Genomic DNA, 20,640 nt, shown 5'->3' on the forward strand with positions numbered 1-20,640 from the left:
CCCTGAGTGCCTGAATCCCTGCCTTAGATGATCTCTGTCCCTGCTAAAGGGTTACCCCAGAGATCATTTTGGCAAAACCCAAAGGGCTTTGAGCTGAAGAGCAGGCATTATCGCATTCTCTTACTGCAGAAGATGGCATGTACTGGTGTGAGTGTTAATGTTATGAACCTGCTGGTGTGTTTAAAAGTTTTTTTTAAATTTAAAGCTCTATATTCTTTATTTTTTTTAATGATTGAAGCAACTAGTAACAATGGAAAGCTGCATTATTACTGTGGTGTCACTGGAGGTCCTGAATGTTTAATTGAGAATCCTGAGCTAGATTCAATATTACCTGTCACTTGTTCGAATCCAGCACTGATCAGTAGAGATCATTGTTCTTTGCCACCTGTCTAGCCTGAGAAATGAATTGTGGGGTCTCAGTCCATTTCTAGTAGATGAACGTTGCATTACAGCATCCACTGTGTTATCTGCCTCCTTTCTTGTTAGTGAAATTGCCTGGGTTTGGAGATAGGGAGAGTCTTTCAAAGGTGATGAATTGATTGACTGTGTGGGGAAGCAGGTAGTGCTGCTTCCTATGCTGTATCTGTTTTATGGGTAAACTGAAGTTCCGGCTGAAGATTCCATTCACTAGCGTTAAATTTTTTTCAATGTAAAAACAAAAGAAGTGGGAGGAGTTATTCCCTGTGAAGGTGAAAACATGGGAGACTAGCAAAAACCTGTTTATCTAAAATATTAGATCCAGAACAGCTTCTGAAGTAGTAACTAATAGTTTTCTTGTTGTTAGTTTTCTGGTGCCCCTTCTTCGGGCTCCTTTGCAAAGTGTGTATTTGAGCTTGAGGTTCAGAGTGCCTGGAGATAAGACAGACATGCAAACAGCACGCCAAAAATAGCAGTGTGGACGTTGCAGCACTGACAGTGGTTTAGGCTGACCACCCAAGTCCAAGCCTGTTCAGCTCCTGGGTCTGAGCTCAGGTGGGTAGCCTGAGACACAGTATCCATGCTTTGGCACTCTAGCTCATGTGCAGCTAGCTAGTGTCTGTCTACCCAGGCTGGGAGGCATGCTTCCAGCTGCAGTGCAGACACACTTTAAATGGCCACATTACACTCCCTTTCTGTCAGTGCCTTACAGGATAGGACAAAATCCTTTTTTTTTTTTTTTTTTTTTTTTTTTTACTGTTGAATGTATTTAAAATGTATTTAGTGACATTCAGTGATTCCAAAAACACTTCCAACTCTAGAGGCCTGGATCCTGTGTGTGCAGGCTGTCACAAAGGCAGTCATTTGCCTGGGCCATGTGAGCAGAGTCTTTTATTAGATATCATCTGATTTGGCATGTTGTAATGGGCTGTGCCAAATCATATGCTATATGAGTCTCATGCAGGGAGAGAGGCTGACCAAGAACTTTGTTTGGTTTCAGAACGATTTCTGAATTAAAGATTCTGTATTTGTTTGCTCAAAGGTGACCTGGAGAGGAAAGGAGAAATTGGGAATGTGCCTAAAATTGGCCTTTCCTGATGTGCAAAGATGGCCTGAGAGGCTTGTATTATTATTTTTTTTTTAAAAGGGGTGGGTGGGCTGTGTGTATGGGCTTCTGCTTGCTTTTATGTTAGAAGTTCAGGTCTTGTTTGCTGTAGATCTCTCTCTAGTGACTGGAGAGCTGTGGAAAGTCTCATCGTGAGACAAAGCTGAGCCGTTTGAAGGGGAAGTGGTTTTGAGTAAGACTGTTTAAAACTCTGAGGTTTTTAACACTTTTATTTAACTCCATTGCATACTTGCATGGATGTCTTTGCCAAATACTTAATACACGTGCCCTCTCTGGGTATGAAAATTAGAAAAATTTAGAAAAATAAGTTAACCAGGGAGAGGAGGCGGCTGAGCTCTAGTTGCCAGGCTTTCTTGTCAATTTCACAGCTCCTGCCATGGAATTGACAAGACAGTCAACTGCCAATGTAAGGGACGCAGTGTCTACACAGACACTGCATTGCCTTAACTACACCAACATAAGCCTTGCACCTCTCATGCAGATGGAGTTATTGTGTTGGTGTAGCAGGGCACTTACGTCGGCAGGAGGAAGACTGTAGTGTAGAAACTGAATAATTAGATCGATGTAAGCTGCATTATGTCTACCTAACTGTGTAGTGTAGACCAGTCCTCAGTTAAAGTGAGACCTTGGACTACATTGTGAGATAGTAGCTCCCCTCTCTACCTCCTCCCCCCCCCCCCACCCATTCTCCATGTAAGATGCCTTACTGCAAAACTAGAGAAGACAAGACTTGCCAGTCTTGACATTTCAAGTGTAGTTTCTCCTTTGCTTTTCAGGCCTTCAGTATATGTCATAAAGCAGCAACCCCCCCCCCCAAAAAAACAAAACAAAACAACCCCCCCCCCCCAACAAATGCAGATGAAACTTAAAATCTTTTGTACCTTTAGGGCTGACTTGTGGTATCTGGTGTTCTCTTTTATGTGTTTTAGAGGTTTATTAATTAGGATATTAATTGTCATCCGACTGCAACTTGACAGATAAACTGAATCCAAATTGATAGTTTTTCTCCATTTTTTTTCCTCTGTGCAGAAATAAGTGATTGGCTGCTTTGTTGTAAAAGTTGATTTTTATCTTTAAAAAAGGTTGCTTAACTGTTATGTTACCTAAGCATCAGGTATGGAATATGTTGACTCTAGAACAAGTTCAAAGTCTGGCAGGATCAAGAGAAATTAATGTATTTATTTTATTTTTTTTTAGAATATAAGGTGCTTGGCTATCCAAGGGACGAGCGTAATATAAATCTTGGTAGACAGGAAATTTATCCCTTCATCTTTTTGAGGTAGATGGATGGAATTCCATGCTGAACCAAGTACATTAACTCAATTAGAGCTAACGCAAGTGTGTCTACCCAAGCTGGGAATTGCACCAGTGTAAACATATGTACGTAGCCTATTCTGAAAGAATAGATGTCTTGGTTAGAAAATCTCACATTCAGTACTATTGCGGCTGCATTGCAGAAGGGTGCAATGATTCTGGTTAGTATGTAGCTGATTGCTCTGGGATCCTTCAAAGTGAAAGGTACTCTAGAAATGTAAGTTGTTTTATAAAACTGGGCCCTTTAACTTGAGCCCTAAACATACTGCACTGTTGAAATGCTGCCACCTTTGGGGTGGAGGTGCTAGCTAGTGCTGCTGGAGGGAGTGTTGAACAGCCACACTAGGGGCAGACCTGGACCTTGCACAAAGTGCACCATAGGATCCTTAAGGTATCTGCAGGTATATTTGAGTATTATTATGTTATCCTCCAAAAGGGACCTCCAGAGTAAACTGTGTGGTACTGCAAAGGGCTGCATTGACCCTGCTTGATTGCAACCAGAGACTTCAGAGAGTGTCAGTGTTTGGCAAGAGGATTTGCTCCCTAAGCCACCCAGAAGGTGAACTGCTGTGAGGGAGAGGGTCTTTTAGCAAAAGACCAAGTCTTCCTTTTGGTTCTCCTGCAGCATCTTCTACTGTACCAGCCTCCTCTGGGGTCCGCGTGCTGCCGTTGTATTTCTGAAGAGACAGTAGAATAGAAGAGTTCCTATGTGAATATCCTCTGTATAACCATCCAGTTTTCAGTTCTAAACAGAATTCTAGACTAGTGTGATAGGAAGAAAGTCTTATACACTGCAATCCTGTCTGGCTGTCCAGCTAGCTGGGTGCATCCAAAGCCAGCTAGTTTTGTTGCTGGGTTTTTTTTCTTTAGTTGACACTTTGTTCTTTAGTTTGCTGAATTGGGGATGGATTGTTTTGCTCAAATCTTCTATCTGATAGATGTTTGCTTAAGAGCCAATTCCTGTGGCCTATCCGTGTGTTTAGTGTCTGGCTTCCCAGCTGATTTTGCTGGCAGCTTCTGGCTGTAACTCAAGCAACAGTGTCTGACAGGCTGTTTTCCATTCTTCTGGGCACTTCTTCCTTTTGGTACCTTCTTAGATGTAACTCTTGTGTATTGGGGAATTTAGAAATGCCTTCAGAGATAAAACTTTAAGGTAGCCAACTTCTGTTGGTTAGTTCCTCTCTAAGGGAACAGAGAGCATCTCAAAAGATGTTTCCATCCCTCTAGTACTTTTTGAATCTTTTTGACTGAACTGAATGCGACTCCCAATGTGTAAGGCTACCCAGCACAGGTTTCCGAGAACTGTGAGAGGCCAGTTGAGTCATCCATTTCCTTAGTTTAACAGATGGGCTGTCTGAGGAGAGCCTGACAAACTATCATGTTTACTTTGAATTGCTGCTGCTATTTTACATCTAACTCTCTTCCCCTCACACTTTGGCAGTCTAACCAAAAGAACCTATTAGTTTGTTTCTCCCATAAGCATATAACCTTCAGGTGTTAAGTAGTGCAGGAGTCTCAGCCGTCTTTCTCCTCTAGGCCTCACGCTGTTTCTGGCTTTTTGGTGGATTCTTACATTGTGCTCAGATGTGTGCTACAATAGTGGGAGGCCAGGCAAGAGATACTGCTGTATTCTAATAAAGCGTTTCTGAAAGAAGTGTAATACAGTGACTAGACAGCATGTGGTTAGGAAACCAGGAGACCTGTGTTCCATCTCAGGCGTTGCCACTGACTTGCCATGTGACCTTGGGTGAGGTGGTTAACAACTGTTCCTCACTCTCCTCCTCTTGCCTCACAGGAATACTTGTGGCTTAAATTTGTAAAGTGATTTGAGATCTTTGCCCGAGAGGTGCTGTAGAATGGCAAAATAGTAGTAGTAATTACACTTGGCAGAATAGTCATTCAGTGCCTTAATAGTCAAATGCATCGACCAATGTTTGTTTCAGGTTTTTCTATTTAAATTTTCAGACAATACTGTACATAAGTAGATTTTATCATTAAACTATACCCACTTTTGAGTAAACTTTGTACACTGTTTTGGGGACAGTGCAGCCACGGTTGACATGTTTAGCAGGCTGTTGCGACTTGAGACTGTCACAAATTGTCTTGTCACCACACCCTCTGTCCTGCACCAACTACACCTGATGAGCACATGACAAGTAGCGACAAAGTTTGTCATTGTCTTGTGCTTGCTTAACCTTCGTTTGTGATGTTCCCTGTAGCTTAGATCGGGTCTTGCCAACCTGTGTGACACATGTTGTGGCAAAAGGAAAAAACCTTCAGCTTCTTCTAGCTAAATCCTTTAGGGATCACCTTTCTACCAGCCATTGGGACTCTGCTGTCTGATACGGTTAGCTCCTTGTCTATGCATATAGCTCCAAACTTGACGGCTTTACTTTGTATTTATCTGTAATGGCCATATATGTGACAGAGCTAAAATGAGTGACTCTTAATTTTTTTTTTAATTGCAGGAAACATAAAATGTTGCAGGTTTCCTCCCTTTACTGCTAATTGTTTTCTAAAACATCGATGTCATTAGTCCTTATTTGTCATGTAAATAATTTTTGACAAAAGTGAGGGAGCGACAAATTTGTATGGAATGTAGATAGGTGTTACTGTTATGGGAATACCTAAAACAAGCTGCTTCTAGGAGTAAAGATGTGTTAGCAGTAAACATCTATCTGTTTTGGGAATGTAGCTTGAGTTTTTTCCCTTCTAACCCCCTCCACTTGCAAATGTTCAGTCATTCACTTTAAACAGCAATTGTGGTTAAGCACACAGCCTAGGGAAAAATACAACACTTCAGTACATGAGACACTCATCAATCCAACAGACCTATTCCCAAAAATCTCCTGAGTAGGAGCTCTGAGTAGGAGTGAAACTTCACTTATTCCAGTATAAGACTGCTCTGTTGGTGGAATTCACTTGCAAATCACAACCAAGGGAAGGTAGTTATATTTAACATGACATTGGAGTTATCCCCATTAATGTGTCTGATTTGTCACAAAGCCAAAAAGAAAAAAGAGAACTTTATCTGTGGAACTCCCAGGCATATGAGGTGCACTGCTCTCTAGCTCCTTCCTGTAGAGTTTGGGAGTTTAACTTGCTCTAATGTGACAATTTTTGGTTTTCCGTGCCCACTCCTGCCTGCCATCTATTGCTAAACAGCCCAGATGCTGCCATTCCCTAGGCTTCTGCTTGTATTGATGCATGGTATAAAAGTTCCAACACGTCGTCTTAACACGTCTCAATTCTTTTAAGGGTCAGTCACATTCGCTGACTGTATCTCACCTGTATAACTAGAAACTCTTTCCTGAGTTCTCCACAATGTTGCTCATTTTGTAACAGTAACCACCTGCTCAAGATCTTTCTCCATTAGCCATCACACCTTTGCCTCTGCCAAGGTCCCTTGCGGCCTCTTGTTTCTGTACCTCAAGACCCTGTATGTATCTGAGGGCAAAACCAGCCACAACCTTTCTGGCAAAAACCAGTGCCTAGCCTCTTACTTTAATAAAACTTCCTCCCTCGCATGCCAATGATATGAGGGTTATGCCTCTGCATATTGAAAGCACCTCTGTTACTGTTCTTTGCTCTAGTTAAAATGCCTGATAAATTCTTTGCCTGTGAACTCTGGTTTCACCTTCTGTTGAGGCCTGTCAGGTTTTTTATTCACTTCATGATCAGTCAGCTGTTTTTAAAATAACTCTTCCCCTCCCGCCCCCCCATGTGTACCAGGCCTCTGCTTCCACTTCTTCTTTTCAGCTGAATGATGTTCTGCATTAATAGTCTAAAGTCACTTAAAAAGTAGCCCAAAACTAGCCAAATATTTTTATTGGGCTTCTAGCCCAAAAGTAGCCCAATCCATTTATTGAAATGACGTGTTTTTTTTATTAACACGTTGGTCTATATATCAAGTTCAGAACTGATTTTTTTAAAAAAAACATTAATCAAAACATTTTAAAACAACATTATTATATATTTCAAATTGACTACCATCATTGAATGTAATGTCCATTATTCTTGGGCATGATATTTTCTGAGCTCTTTCTAATCCATCATGAAAGAATTGTTCAGAGTTCCTATTGATTGGATTGAATAAGATCAAGTTCAGCAAAAGTCCCTTTCTCTGCTGTTCTACAGTGGCCTTGCTTCTGATCAGCATGAGACTCATGCATCCCTGAATCACAAACTCTGGACTTCCATCTTTACTGGGTATGTGACTGGCCCTCCCTAATGTTATCACTCACAGTTGGGCTATGTTTTTCTCTCCAGACCTTGCTACATCTCACTCAGTCAGAAAGGAAGGATGTTCTTTATAGTCACACAGGCCTAGGAGTCCAGAGACCTTAGTTCTATCCCATGTGTTGCTATAGGCTTCCTGTGTGACTTTAAACAAGTCACTTAACGTCTGTGCCTCCATTTTTCCTCATTTAAAATGGGAGAATGCCTGTGTCGTAGGAAAATGAGGCTAAATTCATTAATGTTTGTAAGGTGCTTTGAGATCCTTGAATCCAAGTGTTATAAAGTGCAAAGTATTATCCCCACCACCAGTGCCAGGTATAATCCCACATCCTCTTACCATACTCTCTTTCTGCCAGAATTACCGAGCTGTGAATTGGCTAGGTTGTAAGGGAAACCTACCTACCAATGTTGTTTGCTAGAAAGTGGCTTCTAGGACTTGCTGAGATTTCAAACAGCCTTAGAATAAGACACGTCTTAGCAAACTCTTCACTCTTCCCCTGATCTTGGTGTTTGATAGTGACTGCTCCTGAAACGCTGTGTAAAATAGTCTCCCAGACCCTTCCACAGAGACTTTTTTCAGCTTTCCTTCTCTTCTTTTTGCAGTTAGCTTCAAAGTTTCAAAACCACATGATGCTCACAGAACATACTTCAGCCTGTGAGGTCAGGTGAGCGAATTGAGTACACAGCTACTACAACCTCCATATTCATGGTAGTTGAGGCTATGGCTACACTACAGATTAACAGGTATCGGAGGGGTAGCCATGTTAGTCTGTATCAGCAAAAACAGTGAGGAGTCTTGTGGCACCTTAGAGACTAACACATTTATTTGGGCATAAGCTTTCGTGGGCTAAAACCCGCTTCATCAGATACATGGAGTGGAAAATACAGAGGCAGGTATAAATACACAGCACACGAAAAGATGGGAGTTGCTTTACCAAGTGGGGGTTCAGTGCTCACAAGCCAATTCAATTAAGGTGAAAGTGGGCTATTCTCAACAGTTGACAAGAAGGGGTGAATACCAAGGGAGGAAAAATCATTTTTGTAGTGCTAATGAGGCCACTTTAATCAAGGTGGCCCATTTCAAACAGTTGACAAGAAGGTGTAAGTATCAGCAGGGGGAAATTAGATTAAGTTGACTAGGTTATGTTGCTCAGGGATGTGAATTAGCCACCTCCCTGATCTGACATAAGTGCTGGTGTGGACAGCACTGGGTTGGTGGGAGAGCTTTTCCTGCCGACATAGCTACCGCTGCTCGCGGGGGCTGGAGTAATTAAGCCGACGGGACAGCTCGCTCCTGTCAGCTTAGAGCAGCTACACAAAGAGCTTATAGCGGTGCAGCTGTAAGCTCTCTAGTGTAGCCATAGCCCAGGTTTTTAAAATAAACCCCACCTATTCCTTTTCCCCTTTAAGTAGAAGCCCCACATTCTTTCAGATTCATGATGTGGGGTGATCCCAAAGGCTGAGTGCTGTCCCACACTGGCTAGCATTATCTCTAATATATCCATCTATCTTAGAACAAGACAGTCTTACAGGGGTGTCTTGTTCTAAAATGTATTAATCAGGGGGGTTTTTTAATGGTAGTACCTAAAGACTAGCCAAATCAGGGCTTCATTGTGACAGGCACTGTACAAAAACAGCAGTGGACAGTTCTTGCTCTGAAGAGCCTACAGTCTAAATTGTCAAGGCAAGACAAAGGACAGAGAAAAGGCATGTTAGTTTCATTATTATTGTTCGGGGCAGAGGGACATATGTCTGGGATTAGCTAAACAAAGACAAAGGGAAGGGCAGAGAGTGAGGGGGACCCTCAAAATGTACTTTGAGGGGGGTAGTGGGTGAGCTGCACTACCTCTGTACCACATGCAGATGAAGAGAATTCCTGCAGTACTTCGCAGTATTAATAAAAATAGACTACTCTTATCTTGTTTCATAAAAGTATCTGCACTTTGGCAATCCTGCTAATGTCAAACAAAATCTTGTTAACAGGCCCAAGACAGCTGATCTAAGCATCCTGATTGCAACAAGATGTGTGGCTCCATAACCCCATAGTAAAAAGCATGTCCACATCAACTCATGACTAGGAGAAATCCAACCTGTCTCACTTCTAGATAAAAATGCAGAGGTAATTTACTAAAGTGATGCATCCTGGAAGGAAGTTTTTGAGGCTCTCTTTAGAGCAGCAGTGAGATGGCATAGGCAGGCAAACTAACAACGGAACCATTAATTTCTGGTTTGGGTCACAAGTAGTGACATGGGTCTGCTTGTCTCTGCCTAAATCCTAGCAGACCCACATGACAAAAGCACCACCTCCTGTGACTGGGGAGCTGAGGTGGAGAAGAAGTCTAAAGGTATGTCTACACTGCAACTAGACACCCGTTTACTGGCGCATGCCAGTTGGCTTGGGCTGCAGGACTGTTTGATTGCAATGTAGACTTCTGGGCTCAGGCTGGAGACCAGGCTCTAGGACCCTGCGAGTTGGGAGGGTCCCCAAGCTCGGGCTGCAGCCTAAGCCAGAATGTCAACCCCACAGTTAATTAGGCCTGAGCTCATGAACCCAAGTCAGCTGGCTTGGGCCTGCCATGGGTATCTAATTGCAGTGTAGACATACCCTAAGGCATCTGGAAGAGAAGATGCTTGCCTGCTGAGTAGAAATCCAGGAGCCCCCTGCTTTCTTGGAGTGGCAGACCAAGGTCCCAGGGAGAATCGGTGAGACAGTTTGGGTATTTCCGTCCAGTTATATACAGCAAAAATAAAATTCTGTTCTTACCTTGTTTTTAAAAACTAGCTGGTGTTTCTAGAGTTAAAAAGTCAAGAGTATGTCTGACAGCTGTTGTTTGTGTAATTCATTAATGTGAATGTAAAAAATGGAGAACTAAAAAAATTTCCAGTAACTAACTCTGTGACCGTGGCTATATGGCTAGTTCTATTATGTGGCTTTCTATGAGCAGTTAACCAGCTCCTCAAATATAGCATGCACCTGCCTTTAGTACACACATTGCTAGATTACTAGCCCCTGCCTTGTAAAATACATTCCAAGGGTCAGATATGAATGGTGTGTTTCATTAGGTTTTATACTGGTTGCTAGCCAATCCCTTTACTGAAATGTGTCACACACCCCCCTCATTTATTTACTTCTCTGATCCCAAGGTGCCCTTTTGACAATGGATTGAAAGATCAATGTGATGCTTAGCTTGGCAGGAGTTGTGTAAAGTTTCCATGTAACTCCCTCCAGGATAAAACACCTAATCAGTTTCCAGGTATATCTTCTTTGCATATTACATTTCGCAGACATGGAAATTTAGGTCAGTGTCTACTGAATGGCTTTAAATAGAGCTGCAGAAGGAGGGGGTGAGGGAGAGGAGAGTACTGCTGTTTTTGACAGTTTAAGTGCAGTTATACACTGAGAAACTAATGCACCTTTTACTCAATACAGTTCTTCTCTGTGGCTGAATTCAGCAGATAAGTCTTTAAATGCACAGAAAGACTGTAATTCTATTATACCTGCAGAGCCAACACAGCTCCACAAGGGAGTTGGATTCTATTCCTGCTTATGTATCAACAAAATTGTCACCAAATCCTGCCCTTGGTGACACTTCAGAAACCCCATTCAGAGCAATAAGGGTAAAGTTGGATCTGTAGAATCTATTACTAATAATTTTTTTGTACCTGTTGCTGGCCATGTAATGGTCACAGTGTTAGGTTTTGACCTATAAGGCCCTAAATTCCTTGGGACTTGCCTGCTTGAGAGACCGTGTCTCTCCCTATGCCATGCTCCCACAGCTGTGGTCAGCAGACACCTTTGAGCTTGACTGCCCTCTTTCCCCCCATCTTGCCGCTATAAAGTGGCTGCTGGCAGAGCTTTCTCTCTAAGGACTTTCCTGCTAATTATCTGCCCATAATGGGTGACATTCTGGGCATGCTGTAAATCCTTGTCTGGTGAAGAGCTGAGGTAGCTGATGGTAGAATTTCAATGTAGTGAGGAAGTATGATAGGGTCATCTTAAGATGCATTGGTCACACAACTGATGTCTGACGGGAAGATGTGCTGTTGCTTCAATCAGTTTTTATTGGTCTTTAAATGTGCCAAAGTTGCCCTGAGCTTTTTGTGAAGAGTATGTATAAAACCAAAATCTAAATAAATCTACTTATCTGCAAGAACAGAAGAACACTTAAATTTTAAATTGCATACTTAGTGCACATGGCTGGCAGTTTAAAAAAAAATATTCTTATTCACAAACTGTCCATGTTTGTCTACAGATTTAGACACATTCTTTTACATCTGCCATGCCACTTTAATAACTCTTCAGTATAGAAGACTTTCTCCAGGGAATCATCAATATGGACTCTGATGCTCCTCATTGCATTATTGTAGGTGGCTCCACCCCCTAGCTGGCTGCTAGGCTTTCAACCTTACTTTGTAAACAGCCTTGCTGTAAAGAGCCATGTCTGGAAGCCCCTTCCAGGTATTAAAGTGTGCATCGGTAGCTGGTATTATTTAGTAGTAAGCTGAGAGAGTTCTCTGTGGTTCATGCTTAGAAAGCATTGGCGAGGTCCAAGAGTGTGTGGTGGTAGCGGGGGTCGGCTGGTAGGAGAGTCTCTGCTGAGTGCAAAAGGAATAACAACCATGTTGTGGGTAGTGCTACTCACTAACACTATGAATATCTATGCAGATCTGGACAAGGGTGGTCTAAACAGAGTACGTACTAGGTAAAAAGAAACTGTCCCTTTACATTGGATGTTAGGTGTGTGAATTAGATCTACCAGCTATACATCTAGCCATTTGTGGGAGGATCATGTTCAGTGTAAATATACGTTTAAGTAATTGGTTTCACTGATTTGACTATTGTTATAAATTAATTTCTGACAAATCTAGATTTACTGGTATGGAAATTATTATTTGATGATGATAGGATTATAGATCAGATCCAAGATCTTATTGTCAGCTAAGAGAAGACTTAATCTTTTAATGGCCCCTGTTATGATCACCCACTTTTCATTGAAGGTTGACCTTTCTGCATTCAGAGTGGCCAGATCGCTCTTGTGTTTGGGAGTGTGTATCTGTCCAGAAAATAGTAGTGTTGATATTTTTTTTTTCTCGGGGGGCGGGGCAAAATGTGGACATTAAAGCAATACTTCTGGATTCCTAACTCTGTTTTTCTTAAAGTTGCAGGAGTTATTACTGCTGACTTTCTGTCGGGATTAGTGCACTGGGGAGCAGACACCTGGGGATCTGTGGAGCTGCCCATAGTTGGAAAGGTTTGAGACTCTGAATTTTTAAAATTTCAAATAAAATCACTTTGGGGGAAGCTGCCATCACCTTAAATGTGCTATGCACTGTATAGGAACTTGTCTCTTTCTGTCTTGTCTTGTCTCTCCTCCTGGTTTGGCCGACTTGTTGTCCTCCTCACCCTCTCTTTATCCTATGCTAATTGGTCTGGTATATTGGCGGTAGAGCTGACATACAGTGTTAAACTTCTTCTAGACTGATAAAAGCCAGGAAGTTTGAGGTGACTGTCTTTCTAATGTGCTCTATTCCGATTGGGAGTATTAACAAGCAGAAGTAACAGTAGGCTAAGAATAAGTATCTCTGTTCCCAGATCTGCTGTTGCCTAGCTATGTGACCTTTAACAAGTCATTTAACTTCTGTGCTTCTCCCCCATCTGTAAAATTGTGATAATGTATATCCACCCTTATAAAGCACTTTGAGATGAAAACTGCTAGGTATGTGTTAACAATATTAATACATTGCTTAAAAATGCAAAAACTGGGCTGAAATATAAGCATTGTATGAAGACTTGCAAGTGTAAAGCAACAGATGGATGAATTATTTCAAATGCTACTTCTAAAAGCTTGAACCTTAATTCCTAGGTTCATGGTAGTATGGAAGCCCTTGTATCACTCTTTGGTTTGATGCTTTCATTCTGTTTCTGATCCATTCATTCTTAGGAGTAATGGCCTGGCACTTCTGGCTTTGTTCTTTCAGGCTTTCATCAGACCTTTTAGAGAACATCACATTGACCCCACAGCAATTACTAGACATGATTTTATAGAGACCAATGGAGATAACTGCATGATGACACTACTGCCATTGGCAAACATGGCCTACAAGTTTGTTTCTCTTTCCCCAGGTAAGCTATTAGCAGTGACTATGCATATGGATTTAGAATCTTCATCACTGGATAAATTGAATAAGTGCTTGTCCTTGTGTGGGGAAGGGATTAAAAATTGAATCGGTGATGCATGTCAACAGCTCTAAGTTTTGTTTGAAGTAGATGTTTGGAGGAGAGGGGAAAAAAATTTCCACTATTTGATAATGGGTGATTAACCTCTCCCATGCCAAGGATCTCCCATTTCCAGGAAAGTGTCCTACTGAAGAGTTCAGTAAAGAAACCTTAGAATATAAATTCTGCAGCAGAACTAGCATCTCAGTCTTTCCCAAAGGACTTTTAAACTCAGGCAATTAAGGAAGAAAGTTTAAGATTAAAAACCAGTGAAATTTTCTATTTTGCAGAAGTAGTTCAGTAAATGTAAAGACTAATAATGCAGCATTACATTCTCCTATTTAATTGTACAACAGTCAGTAAATCCATAGCTCAGGTTCCCACTATCCATTAGACTGAATTTATTTTGCCTAATTTGGTGTGGTGCATATTAGTCTTGCAACCCTATTACTTTGTGGCATTTCAGAATGTCATATGGGATGAGTTGTTCATGACTCAGCCGCTCTGCTGTCACAATCTATTGCTGAAGCAATTTGGTCATGGGCCTTGTTAACATCTGAAGTGTCAGCAACTGCTAGAATAGTGTCAGAATTGAGGGGCAACTTCTAAACAGGGCAGGTATGATTAGAAACTGTCTGGTAGGAATCTGCTTCAATAAAATGAAAGAGAGAGTCTGGTTTTTTTATGCTTTTTCATTTATTTGTTTGTTTTATTTATTTGCAGAAGCACTGTACCAAACATGCCCTTGGGAGTGTTATGTCTTTGCCCTAGCTATCTTTGTAACCTTGACAAACCAAATTCACAAATGGTCTCATACGTACTTTGGTCTTCCTTGCTGGGTCATCTTTCTGCAGGACTGGCATGTTATCCTGCCACGGAAACACCATCGAATCCATCATGTGTCTCCCCATGAGACTTATTTTTGTATTACCACAGGTAAAGTAACTATATATTCCTGGACTGAGCTTTTTTTCACTGAACCAGAAAGCATACATGTGGCAAGAATGTAGTCTGATTGCATATATATTACTGTTTAGCAGTCTATAAAATGTGGATGATGTTACATGCCACAACTTGCAGTATGTTTAGCTTTTACTGTACAATTCAACTGAGGCTCTTCACTTGGTATTGTTACATAAATAAGAAAAATCCCAATCCCACAAAGAAGAATCAGGCTTCTGATTGGCTGAAAATCAGTAACTTTCTATAGTTGACTTCAGGTCAGTGATGCTGGGGCTTGGGAAAGGTCAAGCAATTTGATCTCGCATGCAAATTGGTGCATCTTTATTTAGTGCAGTGAATTCTGTGAAAGCTTCTATTCTCATACAAAGGGAATGATTTTATTTTCTTAATCTGCACTGGCTCTCTCCTTGAATGTTAGTTTCCAAAACAAGTTTTTAGACTTCTGAAATTCATGGCCATAATGAGAGAATTTCCAAATGCTTCTAACAAAGGCATTCAGAACATGTGTAACTTCTTTATCAAGGGTTTTTTTTTTTTTTTTTTTTGGCTTCTGATTCCCTTGGATCATGATATTCACCTCAACTAAAGTCATTCTGGTTATGTCCATTTTGCAGATGGGCAAGCTAAACCACAGAGTGCTCATAACTTGCTAAAGGTCACACAGTGAGCGATAGCACTGCTGGAAATAAAATTCTAGATTCCTGACTCCATCTCCTGCTCTGACAAATGGACTGTGAAATAAATAAAGATCTATAGATTTTGTATTAGTCATGCAGTACTGTGTGCCCTGTGTAAAGCTTTATAACTTGTTCCTGTCACCTGTCAGAAAACCATCTCCTATGCTAGCATTTGTTTCATTTCTATTTCAGCTTCTTTAGCCCGCTCCCTGGTACTTTAGGTACGACTATGCTGCTAGCTGAGTCTTCTTTTGATCTATCTGGCCTTTCGTACTTACACTGAAGTCTGGATTTCACCTAACATCAAAATGTGAAGCAAAGCAAATGGTTTGCTCCTAATCATTGTCAGAACGAAATGCAGTGCGACTGAGACAGTATGGTAGGGTGACAAGAACAGAGGATTGGGAGTTAGGATTGAGCTAGTCACTTGACTGACTGTGCCTCCAACAGCAAGCTTCTGTGAAGAACTTTGAGCTGTTCATATGGAAAGCTCTAAATGAACAAAAACCATGATAAAAAGTATTAATCCCATTCCCTCTTCTCCAGCCCACTTTGATTTCACATCAAGGTAATACGATGGATTGCTTCACTGAATAAAGTGTAGGTATGCAAGGGCTTTTGGATCCCTAACCACAGTGGTCTTAGTTCAGAATAATGGGGAAACCCCCAGCCTTTGCGATGTAAAGCTGTGTGTGTGAAGTGCTAATAGACACTGAGGCATGAACTGCACTTTAAAAGCAGCCTTGCTTGTTAGTGTCATTGGGCAAGACTTCAAATCCTGAGAGCGTACACTGCTTCAGAGCTGACCCCATGTACATAAGTGTCTGCCCTTGTATCTTGCCAGGAGTGTGTCAGATAACTGAGCACACAGACTCTTAATGGAACTCCTAATGCTAAAGCTTCCAGGCTGACTATTGGGATTCCTTCCGAGACTTTTTCCACTTGGCTTACCAGAGCATGTCATCCAGTTCTGAGAGAACACTTTATCCAGTTCTCTGGAATCCAAAAAATTGGTTTGAATCCAGACTTATCACTGAGGTCTCTTTGTTGGCATTTCATACAGTTATACCTGAGGTGATCAGGTTTAGGTGAGGGGGATGGGCTAAGATGCACCACAACTCCCATGTACATAATTATAAATCAGATTATATACCTATTCTAAAACAGACTAACACGTGTGCATTACATTCTGCATTGTATCACATGCTTTGATTGACCTCCTAATTTTGTGAACCAATCCCTGTATTGATCTTAAGCTATCCATATACTATAAAGTATGCATTTTTCACACCATGCATTGTCAACCTGTGGAACTCCTTGCCAGAGAATGTTGTGAAGGCCAAGACTATAACAGGGCTCAAAAAAGAAATAGATAAATTCATGGAGGATAGGTCCATCAATGGCTATTAGCTAGGATGGTCAGGGGTGGTGTCCCTAGCTTCCGTTTGCCAGAAGCTGGGAATGGGTGACAGGGGATGGATCACTTGATGATTACCTGCTCTGTTCGTTCCCTCTGGAGCACCTGGTATTGGCCACTGTCGGAAGACAGGATACTGGGCTAGATGGACCTTTAGTCTGACCCAGTATGGCCGTTCTTATGCTAGGAAGCAAAGCTGCAAGTTTATCACCTATTACTATTATTTTTTATCTACTAGCTACATATTATTTACAAGGCCACTTGTGAATTCATGCTGTCTGTTTCTGTTTTGTTACATTGTTCATGCAAAGCCTTCAACTGTCACATTTAGAAGTTTGGGAAGGATGGGTCCATTTCCAGAGGGTGCTGGCAGCATTGCTCTGATGAGACTTTACTTGCCTTCCAGAAGGGATGAGGTGTACAGAGAGGGAGGGTTGCTAGCAGGAGACCTAGTAAATGCTGACCGCTGGGTACAGGTTCTGGATCATTAGCCTGCAGACTGACTTGGTGGGCGAGAGACCTGCTTGGTAGGGAGGAGATGGTGCACCAGTGCCCCGTGCTGAAGTGACCCTGAAAGTGTCCTTGTCTTATTTTGGGATCAACAGGTGCCACTTTAATGTTTGAATCCTGTGATGGGCATATACACAGCATGAAAATCTCACCAGCCTGAATCGGTTTGCTCTTATGTACCACATCTATAGGAATGCTTTGCCCTGACCTGACAAAGCTGGCTGTGGGGCAGCTCCTCTGGAAGCCTCTCAGTTCCTCTCCTCATCCTGCCTCCCATCCAGCTCACTTTTTGCATTCTCACTAGCCTGTCCTGCTTGCTCTGTCTGTCCCAATAGCCCTTGCATGTCCACGCACCTGTGCTTCTCTTGGGTTTCCTCCTCTCTGCCTGCTGCTGCTTTCCCTGCACTCATCAACTCCTGGGGGAAGAAAATTTGAGAGTGAGTATTCCGTCTGGTGGGTGCAATATTATGTACTTGAGCCAGTTTTCAGAAGCATGGATTCACTGGCGTGACTAACCTAAATACCTCTGTGCAGGAAAAGATGGATTTAAGGTTTTCAGAGCTGTTCTCAATTGGTAGTATGTGGGTTGGTTTAAAGTACAGTATCAGGAAAGAATTGTAACTATCCTGATTAAGATTATGAAGGTGACATACCAAGTGCTCTTGAGTCTTGCATGTTGCATGCTAAACAAAGTCTGAACTGCTGTTTTAGAATTTAAACTTTATACTGAGCACTGCATGTTATTTTACTAAGCACATCCAAGGCATCCCAATACTTTACTCTAGGTGAAATACTTCAAGTGCTCTAATCTCCTGAGTGTATGCGGAGGACATTAATATTACTTAATTTATTGCAACTCTGGGCTCTTAAGATTAAGCTATTTCTCTACACCTTTTAAAATTAGACATACGGTTGCCTAACAAATCTACCATTGAGCAAGTCTCGTGATAAAAGCATAATCCCAAATGAAACTCATTATAGTCTAACCAAATATCTGGAAGCAAAGGTGTGCTACAAGCCCCTCCCTTTTAAATCAAGAGGAGCACAGCTCAAACATTCTTGATTGCATCTGTGGCAGTATTGCATGAGGAGAGGCAGGGTCTGAGATAGCCAAGATCCGCGCTACTTACTGCTATAGACTAATACCAACACTTTGACCATTGCCTGGAAACTTTTTGATGGCTACTTCAGATACTGGAACACTGGAGTTAGGTGCTCCCTTTGTGATGCTTTTCTTAGTAAACACAGTGGTCCCATGCTGTTAGCTTCAGTTTCCAAATAATGTCAACATGTATCCCATCTAGAACACACAACAGTATCCAATAACAAGGTGACAAAAGCACAGATAATAGGACATAGTGTACAGTGTGATTAGAATTTATTTTCTGAGTTACCATGTTTAGACAGATATGAGTTAATGTGTTTTAAAAGCTGGAGCTGCCCTAGTTAAGCATGCAGTTTTCCCTACCCCTCCCCTGGCTGTGCCACTGAAAACTAGGAATTAATATAAAGCCTATTTAGCTATGGCTGGGGCAACATATACTGGATCTTACAAAATCTGATGAGTTAATAAATCTGTCTAAATGTCAGTGACCAGTTATCTTGTTTGATTTGAATATTCTCTTGCACAGCTTGCAAATGAGGCATTGCAACCCTGTGCTAGTGCGCAGGAACCAGAAAGGGAAACCATCTGAACAAAAAGTGAAACTGATGGGTCTGAATGAAGGGCCATTTGTAATCTATATAACTAGCTAGGCATTTTAAAACAGAAATATCTAAATTCAAAGTGTTTTTTCTCTCTTTTGCCCTAATAGGGTCTCCTTTAGCTTTGTGTAGTGGCCATTCTTCACTGTTTGCCCATAACACGCTACCGCTGAACTTTTCTATAACACACTTTTGTTTGATATTTAAAGTGAATAACACTTTTAAGTAGGGAAGAAAAGCAATGCAAACTTGCATTTCTACTGCTATGGTTTAAGCTAATGCTCGATACTTTTTTTTTTCCCCCCACCCCTCCCCCCTGGGGTCTTTCAGGTTGGCTGAACTATCCATTAGAGAAGATTGGATTTTGGAGATGCTTGGAGAATATTATCCAAGGAGTGACTGGGCAAAAGCCTAGAGCAGATGACATGAAGTGGGCCCAGAAAGTTAAATAAAACTCTTACCAGCCTTCTACAGTTCTTATCTTTGTTGCCAACCTTTAAAAAAAAAAAAAAAAAAAAAAAAAAAAAAAAGCCATCAGCCAAATGCAAGACTTGCAAAGAAATAACAGACTAAAGCACAAGCTAAAAAGTGCTAACATCGACTGCAATTAAAAACTCATTCTTCTTCAAACAATACTTGAAATGCGAATGGTTACTTTTCCGTTTGTACTGAGCACCTTTCTTTAGCCATGTCTGCTGATGTCTTAGAAAATATTTCATCACTGAGTCTCATAAAAACCGTCAGGTGAGCCAGAGAGGAAGACGATGCACCATCACTTCTAATACATTGGTGGCACAGTAAACATGTGTTGTATCAACATTATTTAACTTTTAAAAGTAGCTTGTTGTCTAAGACCAATATGGAGAATCGTGAAGATAACGTGTCACGGCATTTCAAGAAATCCCATCCAGATATGCTGCATGAAAACAGCATGTCAGAGTGATGGAAGCCAATAAAATTGTCACAGTTTGTGCGTTTAGTGGTTGATAAATCTGTCAATTCCATCTTTGCTATTGTGTTAAGTCTTGTTAACGTGGTGTGGAGCAGACTTTGAAATCTTGACTTGATCAATGGGCAAAGAATTCTTAAGTGTTTTCAGTTTCCCTTAAAATAAATCTGTTCAAATTTTTATGAGGAATTTGAACCAACCATTTATGTATAAGCATTCAATTTTACATGAATAAATGTCTGAGTATCTGGAGGGCACGTTGTATATGTGTACCCCACATGCTTGCATTAATTGATTCAGAGTGCTCACTGATGGGATCTTGCTGGTATGTGTTTCCTGTTCCAATAATCAATGTTTAAAGTAGGTGTAGCATTGAGCACATCTGCAAATTGTTGTCTTTTGAGAGCAAAAGACATCAGATTTTGTGTCTTTAGCACGGAAATGTTAATGGTGTTTTTTTAAGGTGCTTGTTGGTTTCTGTAAATAATATAAAGCCTTAATCTATTCTGGTGTAACATGGAAGAATATTTTAACGTGATGTTCTAAATGTATATAATTTATAACAGCAGTTGGATAATACTAATCACATTTGTTAAGTCTTGTTTCAGTTCATTTATTTGATGGTATAAAATCACACTTCGTCCTCAACACTTAGTCTGAAATATCTAGCATTCACAGGATTAATGCATGAGTCCCTCAGCAGCCGGGGGGGTGGTGGTGGTGATTGTAAACCTGGCCTTTCCTTTGCTTATACTATAGCAGTGTATTTTACTCTTTCAGTATATAAGCATCTGGCACTATAACAAAGGACTATTCCAGTTTCTACCACCCTACAGAACCTACAGTGAGCTCTACGTAGGGCAGGGGTGAGCAAACTTTTTGGCCTGAGGGCCACATCTGGGTATGGAAATTGTATGGCGGGCTTATGTAATTGAGGGTTGGGGTGTGGGAGGGGGTGAGGGCTCTTGGGTGGGGTTGGGGATGAGGGATTGGGAGTGTAGTAGGGTGTTCCAGGCTGGGACCGAGGGGTTTGGAAGGTGGTAGGGGGATCAGGGCTGGAGCAGGGGGTTGGGGCATGGGAGGGGAGTCAGGGGTGCAGGCTCTGGG

At 41.5% G+C, this 20,640-nt stretch overlaps 1 protein-coding gene across 1 annotated transcript in view; it reads left to right on the forward strand.

Moving 5' to 3' along the window:
• LOC311529618 (plasmanylethanolamine desaturase 1-like) overlaps positions 1–20,091 on the forward strand; it is a 32,618-nt gene extending 12,527 nt beyond the window's left edge. The window contains exons 3-6 of the mRNA XM_084645705.1: positions 12,257–12,348; positions 13,076–13,220; positions 14,037–14,249; positions 18,915–20,091. Of these exons, the coding sequence (XP_084501831.1) occupies positions 12,257–12,348; positions 13,076–13,220; positions 14,037–14,249; positions 18,915–19,036 (572 nt within the window). The 3' untranslated portion in view covers positions 19,037–20,091. The remainder of the gene's footprint in view (positions 1–12,256; positions 12,349–13,075; positions 13,221–14,036; positions 14,250–18,914) is intronic.
• Positions 20,092–20,640: the final 549 nt, after the last annotated feature.

Source organism: Lepidochelys olivacea (genome assembly GCF_965140295.1).
Source record: "Lepidochelys olivacea isolate rLepOli2 genome assembly, chromosome: 13".
NCBI lineage: Eukaryota > Metazoa > Chordata > Testudines > Cheloniidae > Lepidochelys > Lepidochelys olivacea.